The 17331-nt window shown below is 59.1% G+C and overlaps 1 protein-coding gene across 1 annotated transcript in view; it reads left to right on the forward strand.

Annotated features, from left to right (window-relative positions):
• Window positions 1-852: 852 nt before the first annotated feature.
• LAMC3 (laminin subunit gamma 3) overlaps window positions 853-17331 on the forward strand; it is a 51943-nt gene continuing 35464 nt past the window's right edge. The window contains exons 1-3 of the mRNA XM_081102897.1: window positions 853-1246; window positions 12521-12825; window positions 16875-17005. Coding sequence (XP_080959023.1) covers window positions 874-1246; window positions 12521-12825; window positions 16875-17005 — 809 coding nt within the window. The 5' untranslated portion in view covers window positions 853-873. The remainder of the gene's footprint in view (window positions 1247-12520; window positions 12826-16874; window positions 17006-17331) is intronic.

The raw sequence follows: 17331 nt of genomic DNA on the forward strand, positions 1-17331 counted from the left end.
CCCAGCTCCAGGCCTCCGCACACACCACGCCTCCTGCCAGAGTGCCCTTCCCCCTACTCATCCCTGATGACTCCGTTTACTTGTCCCCTCCAACTCAGGGCAGAACTAGCCACCCCACCCTCCCTGCACCCCAATACCTTGTGGGCCACTTTCTGCTACACCCTGTCAGGCTGTTCATGAAAATCTCTGCTAGATCCTATCCTGTGTTTTCTCTAGCATCTCTCGGTAAGAACAGACGGCTTTTCTCCGTGGATCTGCCAACTGTAATGACTGGAGAGAGAAAGAGGCATTGCCTGGGAAGCCTCTCAGCGATGGTTGTGAGGGACCAGGTACCTCCTTCGGTCACAGATATCAGGTTGGAATCTCTGCTTTGAGAGCAGAGAGGGACCAGCAGCAGAAGCACTTCTCAGAGCCTGGGAACGTGAGGAACCACCCACTTCCTGCTAGAAAGAGGGGTGCAAGGGGAAGCCCAGGGGAGACCCTGAGGTCCCCTTTCATCTCAGGACCCAACAGGGGCAGGTGAGCAGTTTCCCTTTAAGGACCAACCATTTACACTCACAACAGCGACAACGAAGCTGTATCACGGCCAAGCTCGAGGGTAGGGACACCCCCTCCGCGCAGGGCCAGGGAAGGGCCACGGGGGCTGCTCGGAAGCCGGGCACTCCCGGGAGCGTCCGCCAGGTGGGGTCAGCGCCAAGGGACTGAGCGGTGCTGTCCCCGCCGTCGGTCCCTCCCAACCCGGCCGTGGGTCCCGCCCGCCAGCGGGGAGGGTCCTGGCGCCCCGCTCGGTCCGCGCCCACCGGGCTGAGCCTCCAGAGAGCCAGGCGCGCGGCCGGAGGGGAGCGCAGGGCGCAGGGCGGCGGTGCTGGGACCATGGCGGCCGCGCTCCTGCTGGGCCTGGCGCTGCTGGCGCCGCGGGCGGCCCGCGCGGGGATGGGCGCGTGTTACGACGGCGCGGGGCGCGCGCAGCGGTGCCTGCCCGAGTTCGAGAACGCGGCGTTCGGCCGGCTCGCCGAGGCCTCGCACACGTGCGGCCGGCCCCCCGAGGACTTCTGCCCGCACCTGGGCGCGCAGGGCGGCGCCGGGGCGCAGTGCCAGCGCTGCGACGCCGCGGACCCCCAGCGCCACCACAACGCCTCCTACCTCACCGACTTCCACAGCCAGGACGACAGCACCTGGTGGCAGAGCCCGTCCATGGCCTTCGGCGTGCAGTACCCCACCTCGGTCAACATCACTCTTCGCCTGGGTAAGGGGGCTCGGCACCGCCGCCACCCGCCTCTGTCCCCACCCCACGGCGGGCCAGAGGCCCCGCTGCGGCGCCCCTGGGTCGGCTGTAAAACCCCGACATGGGAGGGGGCTGCTGAAATCTCACCTGAGTGCAGCCGGTGGCCCCAGACCCGGCTGGGGGGCCCCCGGAGCTGGATAGACGTGGGTGCGACCTGGGGCTGGAGTCCTTGACATGAGCTTTGGAGGGGCAGGAAGTCTGCCCCGAGCCTTTTGCAGGGGAGCGCATCTGGGTGCCCCGTGATGGTTGTGGGGGTGAACTGGTCTGCCCCCTAAGGCAGGAGCCTCATCTTGGGGCTTCTCTCCCCTTCGGGGCCTGGGTGAGTCCCTGCGGCTGAGCAGCCCCGGGTGTCCTCGGGCAGGAGCTGAGGCTTTCATCCCCGGGAAGGTCCAGCCCTCTGAGCAGGAGCCGGGCTCGTGCTGCTGGTGGGTAGCTGGACCAGGTGGCCTGGCTTCTCTGCTCTGCCCCGGCCCCCTCCCCCCCACCCAGGCCAAGGTGCAGGGGCCTAGATCCCTGGGATTCAGGATCCAGAGTCTGGACCCAGCCCTTTGCTCCCGGGCCTACCCGACAGCAGGACTGGGAGTGCCCCTCCCCCCTCCAAGCCCAGCCCAATCCAGGACCTCCGGGCCCTGAGCTAAGTATCGGACCCATTGCAGCCTCCACAGCCTTTTCGGGGAGCGGGTGTTTCCACTGGTTCCACTTCCTTATCTGCAGGTCCAGAATCTCCCTAAGCTTTGAAAGCGCAAAGCATTTTTATAACTTCTTTTGGCTGCTCAGTGTGACCCGAGGCTGTTTATAGACCTTGTGTGTTCTGCTTAGAGTGAATATGCATACATTTTGCTGCTGAAATCTCCTTTGAGTACAGCCTGTGGCTCCAGACCCCGCTGGGGTGTGAATGCAGTCCGGGGTTATCTCTTTGAACTCTGAGAAGTTTGGAATTGCAAAGCACATCTGGAGCCAAGCCGTTTGGAGAAGGAGTTACGGGATTGCATCCCCATTTTTCAGATGAAAACAGTGAGGCTCAGAGAGGTTAAGTGTTTTGCCCAATGGCACACAGCTAAGTGCAGTCTGAATATGAACATCTGTGTGCAATATATCCAGGGGCGGAGCAAAAAGTCCTTGACATGAGCTTTGTCAATGGAGCAGGCTCTTCCTAGCCTGGGGGGCAGTGCCTTGGGGTGGTGACATTCAAGTGAGGTGGGGGGAGCTGGGCCCCTCAGCAGAGCATGTGGCGCTGGCTGCGACCCCCAAGAAGCCCAATTCTCTGGGCCTTGTCACCTTCCCTTAGCCTGTCAGGACCTCGAGGTGGGACTTCTAGATGGGCGTGGTCTCTATCCAGACAGGGAGACAGGAAACCAATGGGGGAGGAAGGCTGAGGGTGGGGGGTGTGGATGGGGCTGGCAGGACCCCAAGGCCACAGGGGAAGGAATCTGGGACAGGATGGGAGGTGTGAGGAAGACAGGCTGTTCCATGACAGAGCATGCGGGTTTAGCTGATGTGTTACATGTGTCGGCGGAATCCAGGGGCGGGCAGAAGGTTCAGCCCGGCACCACCAAGGTGGGAGGGCGGGGAGGTGTCTGGATGTGGGCGCAGCTCCCATCTCCCCAGCGCTGGCTGTGGGCGGGGCCCTGTGCTTTGGGGTGTGGCCTCCTTGGACTCTGCCAAGAACGGTTAGTAGTGGGGAGTTCCATCCCTTCATAACCAGGGGACCTGCGGCTGAGCCCCCGCCCTGAGCCAAGGCCCTACACACACACACACACACACACACTCACACACACACACACACTCACACACACACTCACACACTCACACACACACACTCACACACACGCACACTCACACGCGTGCACACACTCACACGCACTCTCACACACGCGCACACTCACGCACGCACGCACACACTCACACGCGCGCGCACACACACTCATGCACACACACACACATTCACACACTAGTGAATCTCACTCTGCGTCTGTGTTCTTCCCCTGTGTACCGCATTAGCATGGAGGAGGCTCTGCAAGTGCGTGTTCAGGGAGCGAGGAATGAATGAATGAATGAATGAATGAATGAATGAATGAATGACAATGTCACCTCCTTCATTTGTGCTCCTGGGAGTCAGAATAGGGTACAAATGACACAACTCAGGCCCCGCACAGCCACTAGGGGGCAGACACCGCCCCTCCCAGGCCTCCGTCTCCTCCCTGTAGAATGGGGAGAAGAGTTGCCACCTCCCGGCGGTCGGCCAGGTGCTCACCGGAGCTGTGACAATCCTTGTGTGTGACCCCGTCACTCTGCTGAGAGCAGCTCGGGGCTGAGGTTCCCTGGGGTGGCCCCTCGGAAGGGATTGAGACAGACCCGCGGAGTTGGCCCACTTTGTCCCATTGGCCTCCGGTTTGCTCCAGGCGAAGCCACGGGTTGCATAACATCGGGGGCAGAAGAGGCCTGGGGATGTCACCATGTTCCCAGCCGGGCTCTCCCTGCCGCTCCGCTGGGGGAGGGGGAGGGGCGGGGGAGGAGAGGCCCTGCCAGCCCCCTGGTGGAGGTCGCTGCTTTCCCAGCCCCTGGAACTCAGACATCTGTTCCAGATGGCGGCTGCGGCTGAGGCTGAGCCTTCCCGTCGGGGATGAAAGGCAGCAGCGGGTGTGGCGGCTCCTGGCCCTTCGCTGAGGCCACGGCAGCGGCGGGCTGGGACCTGGTGGAAGATGGGGGTGTGGGGGGAGGTGGATGGTCATCAGCGGCAACAGACGTGAATCGGGGGGGCTCTCGCCACATGCTAAGGACCCCGCTGAGCCGGCACCCCAAACCCAGCACAATTTGCTCTTTCATAGCAGGGAAACTGAGGCTCTGAGGGTGAAATCAGTTGCCCAGGGTCCGGGCCCCTCCCAGCTCCCTGCACTGGGAATGACACCCGTCCCGGGCAGTTACAGGCGAGGGGGTCCAGCTGTGCGTCTGGCCGGGGTTGGGATCTCTTTGTCCACTTTCTTGGATTCCTGGGAACCCCCGGGAGTGACAGGAAGACCCCCGAGTCTCCGTTCTCTGAGCAGAGGAGTCCTGAGTCCCCAGAGAAGGAGGAAGGTGGGTGGGTCCCCGCCTGCCCACCCTCCAGCCGGTGCCCACGCCCGTGCGCAGGTGGCTGCCCCGCGCATCCGTTCGGGCATCTCCGGAGGCTGTGGTGTCCGGCCCTCCAAGGCCGGGCTGCCCAGGAGTGTGACGGGACGTATGCTCGGGGGACACACCGGGGTGAGGGGCCCTGCTGGGGTCTGAAGGATGAAGGACACCTCAGGGCAGGGACAGCACTAACGGGAGGCTGATGTGGCCACAACGGGACCAGCTCTGGGGGCCGGACAGCGGGAGGCCCTGAGGGGCTCAGGCCAGCGGGGTCTCCTGAGCTTTGGCTCCACTGCGTCTTCCTGTCGAGTGGGTGGCCCTGTTTGCGTTGGCTGAGCCCGGCGCTGGGGGGCCAAGTCCTCCTTCCTGCTCCCTGGGGTTCTGGCTGGAATGCGGGGCCCCAGGCAGGTCCTGGGGTTAGGACAGCGGTCCTGTCAGCCTCCACCCGCAGAAGCAGCCCCCCCTTGACCCCAGGGCCCAGCTGGCTCCGGCTGCCAGGACTGACCCAGGCGCTGCAGGAGGGGGAAGGCCCAGGAAGGATGCAGACACCTCCGGACCCCCCTATCCACCCCGCACTCTGGCTGCAGCCAGCTGCCCTTCCCGGGGCTGTAAAGGGTCTCTTTCCTCCTGCTCTTGGCACATGTGATTACATCTTCCTATATAGTTTCTCTTCCTGCTTTCTTCTGGATAACCCATAGCTCCTACATAAACAATTGAGGCCTCCTGTGTGCCTGTCTGCACCAAGCCCTGGTGACGCAAATGTTGACTATGCTGTCTGCCCCACTTTGTTTAGGGGTGACCTCCTCCAGGAAGCCCCCCTGGATTGGACAGAGAGCCACCTATACGTCCCTGCAGCCCCTCACCCTTCCCCCTCACAGTCGGGATTGTGGTGCATTGTGGTTTGGGTTCGTGTGTGTTGGTCACGCTCCGAGCTGTGGAGGGAATGCCTGTTTTCACGGCTGGACCCCAACGCCGGCCCTCGTACAGTGGTGCCCCATAGATGTTGGCCTGGCCAGTGAATGGAGTAGCAGCTAACATTTGATCACGTGCGTGCTACATGCCTGGGACTGTTCTACGTGCTTTGCAGGCATGTACTTATTAAAGCCTATTATTGTCATGCATTTTGTAAAAATGGGGAAACTGAGTCACGACTTTCAAGTTGCTTACCCAGTTCATCGGGGGGAGGTCAAGGCCACAGAGCTGGTCAGTGAGGGAGCTGAGATATGAACCCCAGCACGTCACCACGATGGCTTCCCAGGGAACACGGGAGCGAGTGAACACATGCGTGCATGAACGGCTCCCTGGCCTTCCCGGTACATCCACCCTCCTAGGCTGTGGCCTTCCCACGGGCCACCGCCTTCCTCCTGGCCCTGCCACGCCCCAGGCTCCAGCCGCTTCCCCCACCTCCCTCCTCCGCTCCTCCACCTCCATGCCAGCCTGCCGCCAGCTGCCTCCTCCCCAGCCCAGGCCCCTGGCTTTGCCTTTTGGGCTTGTGGTCCATGTTTGGGACTCCGCCTGCACGTCTCGCCCAGTCTCCCGCCTGGGCCCTGACCAGGCCATCCGAGCACCCTTGGATGTCACACACGACCTCAAACTTAGGGCCCAAAGTCAAGGCACCCCCGTTCGTAGCAGTGCTGTCCTATGGCCAAAGAGCGGACGCACCCCACTGTCCCCTGGAGAATGAGAACGCAAAGTGTGGGCTATTCGTACAATGGACTGTCACTTTCTTAAAGAAAGGAGATCCCAACGCCTGCCACGGCCCGGGCGGACCTTGCGGACAGGGTGCTGAGTGAAATAAGCCAGGCCCAGACGGACAGACACTGTATGACTGTACTTACACTAGAGGCCCAGTGCACCACATTCGTGCACAGGGCGGAGGGGCGGGTCTTTCAGCCCGGCCCGCGCCCTCTCGCAGTCCGGGACCCCTAGGGATGTAGCAGTGCGGCAAGCGGCAGGCGGCCAGGGAGGAGCCCGGATGGGGCTGGGCGTCAAGCAGCTCGCGCTCATCCCAGCCCACTGCGCCTGCCGCCGCCGCCGCCGCTGGGAGAGGCTCCCAACGCTGTGGCAGCTGCGCTCGCCAGCCGTGAGCCCGGCTTCTGGCTGAGCGGTGCTCCCCCTGTGAGAACACACTGACCACCAAGGGGCAGCTCCTGCATTGAGCGTCTGCCCCCTGATGGTCAGTGTGCATCATAGCGACTGGTCGTTCTGGTTATCTGCCGAAATAGTCGCTTAGGCTATTATATACATAACTGATGTCCCTAAAAGAGTCCAAATCATAGACAGAGACAGTAGAATGGTGGTGCCAGGGCCTGGGGTTGGGGGAGTTGTTGTGAAATTGGTAGAGTTTCATTTGGGGAAGCTTAAAGGAGTTCTGGAGGCGGATGGTGGCAATGGCTGCACAACCGTGTGAAGGTACTCAGTGCCAGTGAACTGTGCACTTAAAATGGTTAAAATGGCAAATTGTATGTTGGGCTTTTAAAGTGAAAAAGCGCGGCATGCTCCCCTCCCCTCGCCTCTCCAGGTCCTGAAGTAAGAGCTCAGGAGCCACCGTGACTCTTTCTCTGCCCGCCGACTTCCGCATTGGCCAGATCTCCAGCTCACTCTGGAATGTTCTTTGTGTTTGCCCTCCTCCTCGTTCCCCTCAGCCCCTCCTCAGTTCCCTGATTTATTGGGATGGTCTTGAAAGTCCTGCCACCTCTCTTTGCAAACTTGTATATTTCAGTCACGTCTCAGTTCAGACCGGACCTCAGAATCCTTCTTAACACAAAGCCCTAGGCCAGTGGTTCTCAACCTGGGCTGCACATTAGAATCACCTGGGAATCTTTTTAAAATCCTGATTTCTGGGCCTCATCCTCCGGAAATTCTGTGTCTTTGTTACGGGGTGGGGCCACAGCATTAGTAACAAAGAAACAGAAGTTCCCGAGGATGAGGCCCAGAAACCAGGATTTTAAAAAGATGCCCAGGTGATTCTAACATGCAGCCAAGGTTGAGAACCACGGCCCTAGGAAATAACGTCAGATAAAGTCTGTTCACTTTCTCCAGATTAGACAACAATAGGCTTGACGCTCTTGATCCGTATTTGGGGTTTAGACTCTCAGCCCCAAGATGAGAGAAGTGGGATGGGCCCAGCCCTGCTCCAGCCAGGCTCTTATGGTGCCTGGCACTGTGGTCATGGGGGTTCCCCATCACCTACCCTGGCAAGAGCTGGGGCGGCAGAGGACGGGAGCCGTGGCGGCCGAGGGTAGAGCTGAGGGCCCTGCTGTGCCCGCCCTGTGGGCCGGCAGCAGCTCTCCCCACCTGGTTCCAATGCCCGAGGCGGGCCGGGCAGCCTCACCCACGCACTGCCCGCTTGGCTTCCCACCCTGCCCCCTCCGCCCCACCCCCAGTCCGTGCTCCCCAGATGGCTCCAATTAAAGGCCTTTGTTTTGTTTCCATTTTCCCAAAATAAGCCTCCCTGTGCCGAGCTCCTTCTGCCTGGCCGTGCCGGATGTGGGCCGGCCTGGCTTTCTGACGGACCGCCCCGCTGCCACTCCTGACGGGCCCTGGGTCCCAGTTGCTGGGAGAGGACGTGGCTCAAGGCGCTGGCTTGGTGGCCGTCTTCGTGGACACCAGCACCCCCTTCCCGGCAGCCCTTTCCTCTGAGCATCCACGGAGCCCTGGACGGAGGGGCGCCGGTTCCGAGCAGCGACTCTGGGGCTGGACAGGCCTGTCGTTGACTAGACTCAGCTGTTTTCGGCGTGATGTTGGGCAAGCCCCTCGTTAGTAAAACGTGCACAGTGATAGGACTGTTTGGGGACATCTCAAGATACAGTGTGCGGAAAGCCCTTAGCAAGGTGCGTGGCACATAGGCGCTCACTAAATGCTGGCTGTTTGGGGCCAGGGCTTGCAGACACACTTGTGGCCGTGTCAGCCATGTTGTTGGGCCTGCCTGTCTCAACGTGGTCACTGGATCATAAACCCCTTGAAAGTACAAATCGTGCTTCGTCCTTCCTCACACATTTGGCAAGCATTTAGTGAGCGCCTACTATGTGCCAGGCGCCGTGCTCAGCACGAAGGGATTCACAGCCCTTGTCCCAAGGGGGTCAAAGACTAGTGGGAGAAATAGGCAAGTGTTTACATAACAGGGTGCGGGAGCCCAGGGTGGCTGGGGGAGCCCAGTGGGGCACCCACACCCCCCGCTTCAAGGACGAGTAGCCATCAGCCAGGAAAGTACGTGGGAGGAGGACATTCTACACCTGGCGGAGGCGGAGGCTGGGCATGTGGTGGGTTCCTAAGCCAGTGGGATGAGCAGGGATGTGTGGGAGCCAGCCAGGTGCGGAGTGGAGGGAACAGCATTCCGGGCAGAGGGAACAGCATGCTGGGCAGCTGCGGGGTCTGTCAGATCCGGGCTCTATCACGCAGTGTGGCCCCTGTTTACATCTGGGGAGGCGCTTTGGTCCAACTTTCCTGCTGGGAACACACCTCAATCAACCTCACCCTGAAGCGCCGTTGGCCCCTGGGGCTTGTAAGGGTCTGGGTTGAAACTGTAAATTTAATGCTTGTTGCTGTTTGGAAGACCTTGGTGTGTGTGGGGGCGCGCGGGGAGGGGGGTGGGCGGGGGGTCCTCCCAGCCTTCAGGTTGCCTTTGGCAGAAACCTTTCCGTCACCAAGTGCGGATTAAGTTGCTTGCTGGCTCTTCTAAGGAACTCCTGCAACAGAAAGTGCCGGCTGAGTCGCTGTGATGTTCCGGCAGCTCCTCTCACCTCCAGGCTGGGCAGGAGGGGGACCAGCAGCCCGATGTTTGCATGAAATCCGGTGACTGTCTTTTTCCGATCACGATCACGATCACGCGTCTAGCTGCCAGCTACCGTTTCAGCGGCTCCAGCTCCCCTCCCCGCGGGAGGCTCCGGCTGTTCGATGTTTACCGGGGAGTCGGGCGGACCTGCCCCCCAATCCTTTCCTGGGTGTGAGCGCACGTCCGGGGCACGTCCCACCTGGGTCCCCCCCGGAGCCGGAGCCGCAGCCGCCACCAGCTGCCTGGCCTTGGCGCCGGCACCGCGCCCGCGTCTTCCCGGACGTGGGGTTCCAGTGCCAAGCTGCGCGCAACGGAACTTTGCAAAACATTGAGCGTGGCAAGCCGGTCGCTTAAAAAGATTTTTTTTAATGTGTTCCTTCCGGTTTTTTTTAATTAAAACAAGCTTCACGGGAGAAAAGTGGGCAAATGCAGACAATTAAGGGAAGACGCCACTCTGCCCTGAGGACAGTCCCGCCTTCCGTGGCTGTTTCTCTTTCTGCCCCTTTTTAGGGGCGTTGAAGTATAATGAGATGGTTCTGAAGGGGAGTCGTGTGTCTTTTTTTTCGTTCAGCGTCTGGCTTACGCTTCGCACATTGGAGACGAGTGGCCGCCGTCCCTGTGGCTGCATCGTCCCTGAGGTGACTCCCTAACTTCCTGAGCCCTTGTGGTGCCAGTGCCCCCCGCAGCCGCCACCTCGGCGACCATGTTCATGCCTCTAGGTTCCTTTCCGTGTTCGAACTCCCAGAGGCGGGATCCGCGTGCCAAAGGCCAGGAACATTGTTATGGCTTTCCAAAGGGCTGGAATATACACATATGCAGAGGTAGATAGACGTACATATAGATACTCAAGTTTTTCTTTTATCGGGGTAAAACATGTATAACATGAAATTTGCCATCTTAACCAATTTTAGGTGCCCAGTTGAGTGCCATTAAGAAAAGAGCATTCATGCCGAACCCGGTTTGGCTCAGTGGGATAGAGCGTCGGCCTGCGGACTGAAAGTTCCCAGGTTCGATTCCGGTCAAAGGCCTGTACCTGGGTTGTGGGCACATCTCCAGTAGGAGTGTGCAGGAGGCAGCTGATCGATGTTTCTCTCTCATCGATGTTTCTAACTCTCTATCTCTCTCCCTTCCTCTCTGTAAAAAATCAATAAAATATATTTTTAAAAAAAAAGAAAAAAAAGAAAAGAGCATTCAATCTCAGCCGGTTTGGCCCAGTGGATAGAGTGTCGGCCTGAGGACCGAAGGGTCCCGGGTTTGATTCCGGCCAAGGGCACGTACCTCTGTTGCAGGCTCCATCCCTCGCCCTGGTCAGGGCACGCGTGAGAGGCAACCAGTCAATGTGTCTCTCTCACATTGCTGTGTCTCTCTTTCTGTCTCCCCTCCTTCCACTCTCTCTAAAAATCAATGGGAAGGCATCCTTGGGTGAGGATTCACAAAAAGCAAACAAAAACACAGAAAAGAAAAGAGCGTTCCCATGGCGGTGCGGTCACCGCCGTCCGTCCGTCCATCCGTCCGCAGAACTTTCTCATCTTCCCAAGCTGAGGCTCCGTCCCCTGCAAACACTGACTCCCGCGCCCTCCCCCAGCCCCTGGCACCCACCGCCTCCCTCTGTCTCTGTGAGTTTGCCTCCTCTGGGGACCCCGGGTGCATGGGTGGTGTGTGGCGTTTGGTGACCGGCTGATTTCCCTCGGCATCTTGTCCTCAGGGCTCGATCCTGGGGAAGCAGGTGTCGGCATTGCCTTGCCTTTTAACACTAGAAAGACTGACATTTAGTATGTACCTATATTGCCCAAAAGCAGTCAGAATGACTGCATTGTGAAAGAATAATATCGGAGCACTCTGCACTCATGTTCCTTAGCTTTTCCAATAACTCACTTCTATTCGACATTTCTTTCATGAATTTAGGGCACAAAAGAAATACAATAAACAACTTATTAGAACAAGTATCACTGCATAAAGATTCGAATAACAAGTACTAGTTTAGCTTATTGAGCAACTGCAACTTATCAAGTATCGACAATTTATCATGTACTTGTATGTTATCATGTGACGGTAATCAAAAAACAAAATGAAAACTGTTATTTCAATGCAGAGCCGACCTGGTCATATAAGAAATTTACTCAATTCAATAATAAGAGTCATAATTCCCCCCCCCCCCCAAGCAGTCAAAATGACTGCTTTTGGGCAATATAGGTATAACACATATATATATACCGGAAATGAAGGAGGGGGAGGTAACTACAATTATTAATAAACGCATTCATATGTTGTAAAAAAAAAGTCACAAAATTCTAAGACATTGTGTCCTTATATACATAATTGTTTTTCTAATTGAAATTAAAAAACAGTCAAAATGACTTCCTTGGGCAATCGAGTGTTAAAGCCCGTGGTGTGGACGGACCACATTTTGTGTGTCCGTCCTCCGCTGGCGGACACTGGGGCTGTGCGTGTGAGCGATGCTGCTGTGCACGTGGGTGTGCGAGTCGCTCTTCAGGACCCGGCCTCCGCTCTTTTGGATGCAGACCCAGCAGTGGGATTGCTGGGTCATATGGTCTGTCTATTTTAAAATTTTTGAGAAACTACCAGACTTTTTCTTTGCAAATATACCGTTTTACATCCCCACCAACAGTTCGAATTTTCCACATCCTCACCAGCACTTATTGCCTTTTTAAAATAAAATTATAACCATCCTAATGGATGTGAGGTCCAATTTATAAAAATATGTAACAGCCTCCGTTCTTTTGGATGGAGACCCAGAAGTGGAATTGCCCGATCCTATGGTCTTTCCTTTTTTAAAAGTATATTTCTATTGATTTCAGAGAGGAAGGGAGAGGGAGAAGGAGATAGAAACATCAATGATGAGAGAGGATCATTGATCGGCTGTCTCCTGCACGCCCCACACTGGGGATGGAGCCCACAACCCGGGCAGGTGCCCTGACCGGGAATCGAACCGTGACCTCCTGATTCAGAGGTCGGTGCTCAACCACGGAGCCACACTGGCCGGGCGTAAATGCATTTTTGACTTACAGTATTTTTGACTTGCGATGAGTTTATTTGGACGTAACCCCATCGTAATTGGAGGAGCCTCTGTGCTTCATTCCTTCTTATTCCCAAACACTACCCCACTGTATGATACTCCTGGTGGGGGGCGGGAGTGGCCAGTGGCCCAGGAGGGAAGCAAGGCGGGGTCCCAGGCTGGGCCGAGGGGGTGCTTGGTGGAGGCGCTTGGCAGGAGTGGCTGGTGTGGAGGCTCAGAGAAGCCTGCTGCAAAGGGCCGGGGTGAAGTTGCAGATGTGGGAGGGATGGAGCGGCCTGGGAGGACCGAGTTAAGGTGGGGGTGTCTTCCGCGGCAGGCAAAGCTTACGAGATCACCTACGTGCGCCTGAAGTTCCACACCAGCCGCCCTGAGAGCTTCGCCATCTACAAGCGCAGCCACGCGGGCGGCCCATGGGAGCCCTACCAGTTCTACAGCGCCTCCTGCGGGAAGACCTACGGCCGGCCCGAGGGCCACTACCTGCGTCCCGGCCAGGACGAGCGCGTGGCCTTCTGCACCTCCGAGTTCAGCGACATCTCCCCCCTGAGCGGGGGCAACGTGGCCTTCTCCACCCTGGAGGGCCGGCCCAGCGCCTACAACTTCGAGGAGAGCCCCGCGCTGCAGGTCGGAGAGGAGCGGGGCTGGGGGGCTGGGGGGGTTGGGGAGGCCAAGGTGGGGGCGCCAGGGCAGGGGGTTGGGACTGGGCTGTGGGTGGGACACGGCATCCATGGACCACAGGAAAGTCTAGAACAGGGGTCCTCAAACTTTTTAAACAGGGGGCCAGTTCACTGTCCCTCAGACCGTTGGAGGGCCGGACTATAGTTTAAAAAAAAACTATGAACAAATTCCTATGCACACTGCACATATCTTATTTTGAAGTAAAAAAACAAAACGGGAACAAATACAATATTTGTATTTGCATGTGGCCCGCGGGCCGTAGTTTGAGGACCCCTGGTCTAGAGCATCAGGACACAGGGAGACCCATGAGATCCCAGGGTTTTCAGATTTTATTTATTTATTTTTATTAAAATATATTTGTATTGATTTCAGAGAGGAAGGGAGAGAGAGAGAGATAGAAGCATCAATGATGAGACAGAATCATTGATCGGCTGCCTCCTGCACGCCCCACACCAGGGATCGAGCCCGCAACCCAGGCCGGTGCCCTGACCGGGAATCGAACCCTGACCTCCTGGTTCATAGGTCAATGCTCAACCACTGAGCCCCGCCGGCCAGGCTGGTTTTCAGATTTTAAACAACAGGAGCCTTTGTTGTGTCCAGACCCCCCGTGGGCACCTGATGACGGACTTGGTAGAAGAGGGCGCACATGCGGACAGATGTCCCTTCGTGGCCTCCCGTGTCAGAGCCTGTGGCTCCCGGGAGCCGGGTGACCACCACCACCTCACTGACCCCTTCCTGTGGGGGTGGGGAAACTGAGGCCGGGGGAGGGGAGGGCGTAGCCCAGGGGCTCGAGGGGTGGGAGGCCCAGACCAGAACCTGAGTGTGCTGGCTCCTTAGGACCCCGGCTCAGGGCCTCGCTTCCTCCCTCTGTGACCCCACAGCGCTGCCCGCCCGTGTGTCTCAGGGCTTTTCCGAGGGTGAAAGGGAGAGGGTGGGAAGAGCATGAGCTGTGGGCCGGAGCCCCGGCGGGCGCTCCACGGCGGCGCCTCCAGCAGCGCTCTCTGCCGCCGGGGGAGTGGGCCTGCCGACCGTCCGCTCGGCCGGCCGGGGCCTTCGTGTCCGCAGAACACTGCCACGTCGGACAGTCAGCTGTAAAGTGGCCGGCACGGGCTGGGCACACAGGGTGCCCATTCACGCTTTGAAGCTAAACGTCACCACCGCTCACCGCTCTTGACCTCCTCCACCCCGCACTCCGGACCGGGGCCTGTCCAGAGTCACCCGAGTCCCCACTCCAACCGCGTCCCCACTCACAGTTTTGGCTGCAGTGATTGGAAGTTGCAAAAGCCCGTTGCCTGTGTCCCTGGGGCCTCCAGTTTTGCCCTAAAATGACCCTGGAGGCCTCAGGGAGGGCCCCACGCAGTTGGGCTGAGGGAGCAAATCCTCTCCCAACTCCTGCCCCCGGGGTCTCAGGGAGATTTGGACACAGTTCCTGTTATTTTAGCAGCCTGAGGGAGCAGGCCATGGGCCACAAGCCAGGGCAGGAACCCAGAGGAGGGTTGTGCGGCTGGAGACGGGGGGTGGGGGGGTGGGGGTGGGCTGGAGAGGGGGGACAGGTTGTTGCCCTCCGGCCTCCTGGTGTGATGAGGGTGTTGGGGTAGATGCAAGAAGACAGGCTGCCTCATGGTTAAAGCTGGGACCCAAACCCCAGCTCTGCTGTGCAGCTTGGAGCAGAGGACTTACCCTCTCTGAGCCTCAGTCTCCTCATCTGTAAAATGGGGGCACTAATGTCACTGGAAAGGGCCCAGAGCGAGTCTGCCATGGGCCAGCCAGCATCGTGTGTGGGTCCTTGACTTCGTGCAGGAAAGATCTCACGGCAGGAGTCCCCGTGATGTTGAGAGAGCGTTTATTAAAGCTGGGGACAGCGACACAAAGGAAGGGCTGAGAGCAGAGGAGGCAGCAGGAGAGCCTAGTGGGGCTCTGCTTTGGCTCCGAGAAATGTCACAGGAAAGAAGTGAGCCAGGACGGGCTGCTGTCAGCCACTGGGCAGTCAGAGAGAAAGGGGGCCTTGGAGGCAGGATCGGGGGGTTTAGCCCGGGATGAGCTGCACTGCCTGCTGCTCCCCTGGTTGTGAGTCTCTTGGGGGCCCTTGGCGTTTAGGAGCAGGAGCGTAAAAAGTTCAGGCCCGAGAAAAGGCATGGACGTGCTCTAGAGCAGCGGTCGCCAGCCTTTCGGACCCGCGGACCACCGGTTGGCGACCGCTGCTCTAGAGCACGCCGGAGCTGGTAGCCTTTGCCTTGAAGGTTTGTATCTCTCTTCTGTGGGTGAGACTCTCAGGGGGAGGTTTCAGCAGAATACTCATCAGCTTTCCAGGTGCGTTTTTACTCCGCCGATGCATCAGCATGAGCGTGGAGGGGCGTGTGGGATGGTCCCTGGTCGGCTTTCTGCTGAACTGTATCTGGGTCCGTCCGGCTCTAACCAGGTTTTGTTACTTGTTCCCCGACTTCATCCATCCTTGGGTTCGGCCGGCGCCAGTGGCCTTAACTGGGTCTCTGTTCTCTAGCTCGGACCAGAGTGACGAAGCTCTGTGCTCCCTGCTCAGGGAGGGGAGGTGTAAACCATTTGCTCTCAAGTGTCCTTGGTTGGGGAAGATAAGGTCTTGAGCTTCACAAGCCGGCTGTGCGTTGTTCAAATTGTTTGGCCTTGTTTACTTATCTCGTCTCGGCCTCCCCATTCCACTTGCCCAGGAATTTCCCAGCTTCTTGCTCTCCTGCCTCAGTCATGGTCCCTACTCACAAAGCTCCTGGGAGGCCCCGAGCCAGCATCCCCGGGGAGTCTCGGCCCGCCCGGCCTCTGGATCAGGAGGCACCTTCTAACCAGACCCCTGGGTGCACAGGGGCGTTGAGAAGTGGTGTGGGAGACGGGGATGTACAAACTCTCTGAGGTGCCCACTGAGCTTCCCGGGGCTGGGCCCCCCTCCCCGCTGAAGCATCCTCGGCAGCGGCCCTGGGTCCCAGGCGTCAGGCTCGCGGGTCGCTGAGCTCAGGGAGCCGCAGAGGCCGGCTGGCCTGAGCCCTGCTGGGGCGAGGAGACGGGCCTTGCCAGGAGCTCCTTCTCTGTGTTAATGGCCTGGCTGCTGCACCCGGAGCTCCTGCGCTGAATTAAAATGCTAATTAAAATCCAGTCACAAACAGCAGGCGGATGAAAATGTCAGCCTTCACGTAGTTCTCTCCCACCAGCTCTTCCGGGGGAAGCGCTCAGTCCGTGTTGATGGAGTGCTCGCTGCGTGGGCAGAGCCCGGGGCTGGGGCTGCAGCGAGTAAAGGCCCCCAGGCCCTGCTCCTGTGGGGGGCGGGGGGGTTCTGTAGGGACAGACATCGCCTGGGACAGGTGACTTGTCTGTGGAAGCCTGATCTTTTCAAAAATATATGTTTTTATTGATTTCAGAGAAGAAGGGAGAGAGAAAGATAAAGACATCAATGATGAGAGAGAATCATTGATCGGCTGCCTCCTGCACGCCCCACACTGGGATCGAGCCCGCAACCCGGGCCTGTGCCCTGACTGGGAATCGAGCCCTGACCTCCTGGTTCATAGGTTGACGCTCAACCACTGATCTTTGGCATGTGATGCACCTATAAACCGAGGGCCTGCCCCCCGCCAGGCCTCACTGAGCAGGAGAGAAGGGTGCTGGGACATGCTCTCCCCCAGCCGACCTCTAGAATGGGGTGCAGGAGCCACTGGGAGGAGTCAGGTGACCAGACCCCACGCCCCGCTGCTGACATCGGCCATCCTCCCAACTCCCTGTGGGCCCGGCGCTGTGCCTTGGCCCATGTCACAGATGGGGACAGGGATGGTCCGGGACTTCGAGCAACTTCCCCAAAGTCGCACAGCCAGGCAGTGGGCTGGCACCCGGGTTGGCAGGAGCCCGGCACGCAGGCTCCTGACTTCGGCAGTGTCCTTGGAATGCGTCTGAGCGTGGCCTGTCCGTGTGTCCCTGGAGACCGCGGACAGGCCAGCTGGGCCTCCCGGCTGACGGCAGCCCTTCCCTGTGCCCCCCAGGAGTGGGTCACCAGCACGGAGCTCCTCATCTCGCTCGACCGGCTCAACACGTTTGGGGATGACATCTTCAAGGACCCCAAGGTGCTGCAGTCCTACTACTACGCCGTGTCCGACTTCTCGGTGGGCGGCAGGTGGGTGAGGGCGGAGAGAGCGGCAGGGTGCTGCCGCGTGGTGTCGCCCCACGGGGGGCGGGGGGAGGGTGAAGAAGCCACTCTGTGCCCACGGGAGAGACAGGGAGCGGATCCTGGTCCCCTGGGCCCGGCATTCGAAGCCGCCTGGCCGCTCCCCGCCTCCCAGCCCACCTCCTGCAGCTTCTCCATCAGCTGCGTCCACCACCACGTGAGGGACATGCTGGCCTGGGCACCACCGTTCCCTCTGCCTCGAAGGCCCTGCCCCCTCCTTCCTCCCTCCCCCCTCCCCCTTCCTCCCTCCCTTCCTCCTTCCCTCTCGCAGGCAC

The sequence above is a fragment of the Myotis nattereri genome (assembly GCF_964212035.1).
Source record: "Myotis nattereri genome assembly, chromosome: 12".
In the NCBI taxonomy this organism is placed as follows: domain Eukaryota; kingdom Metazoa; phylum Chordata; class Mammalia; order Chiroptera; family Vespertilionidae; genus Myotis; species Myotis nattereri.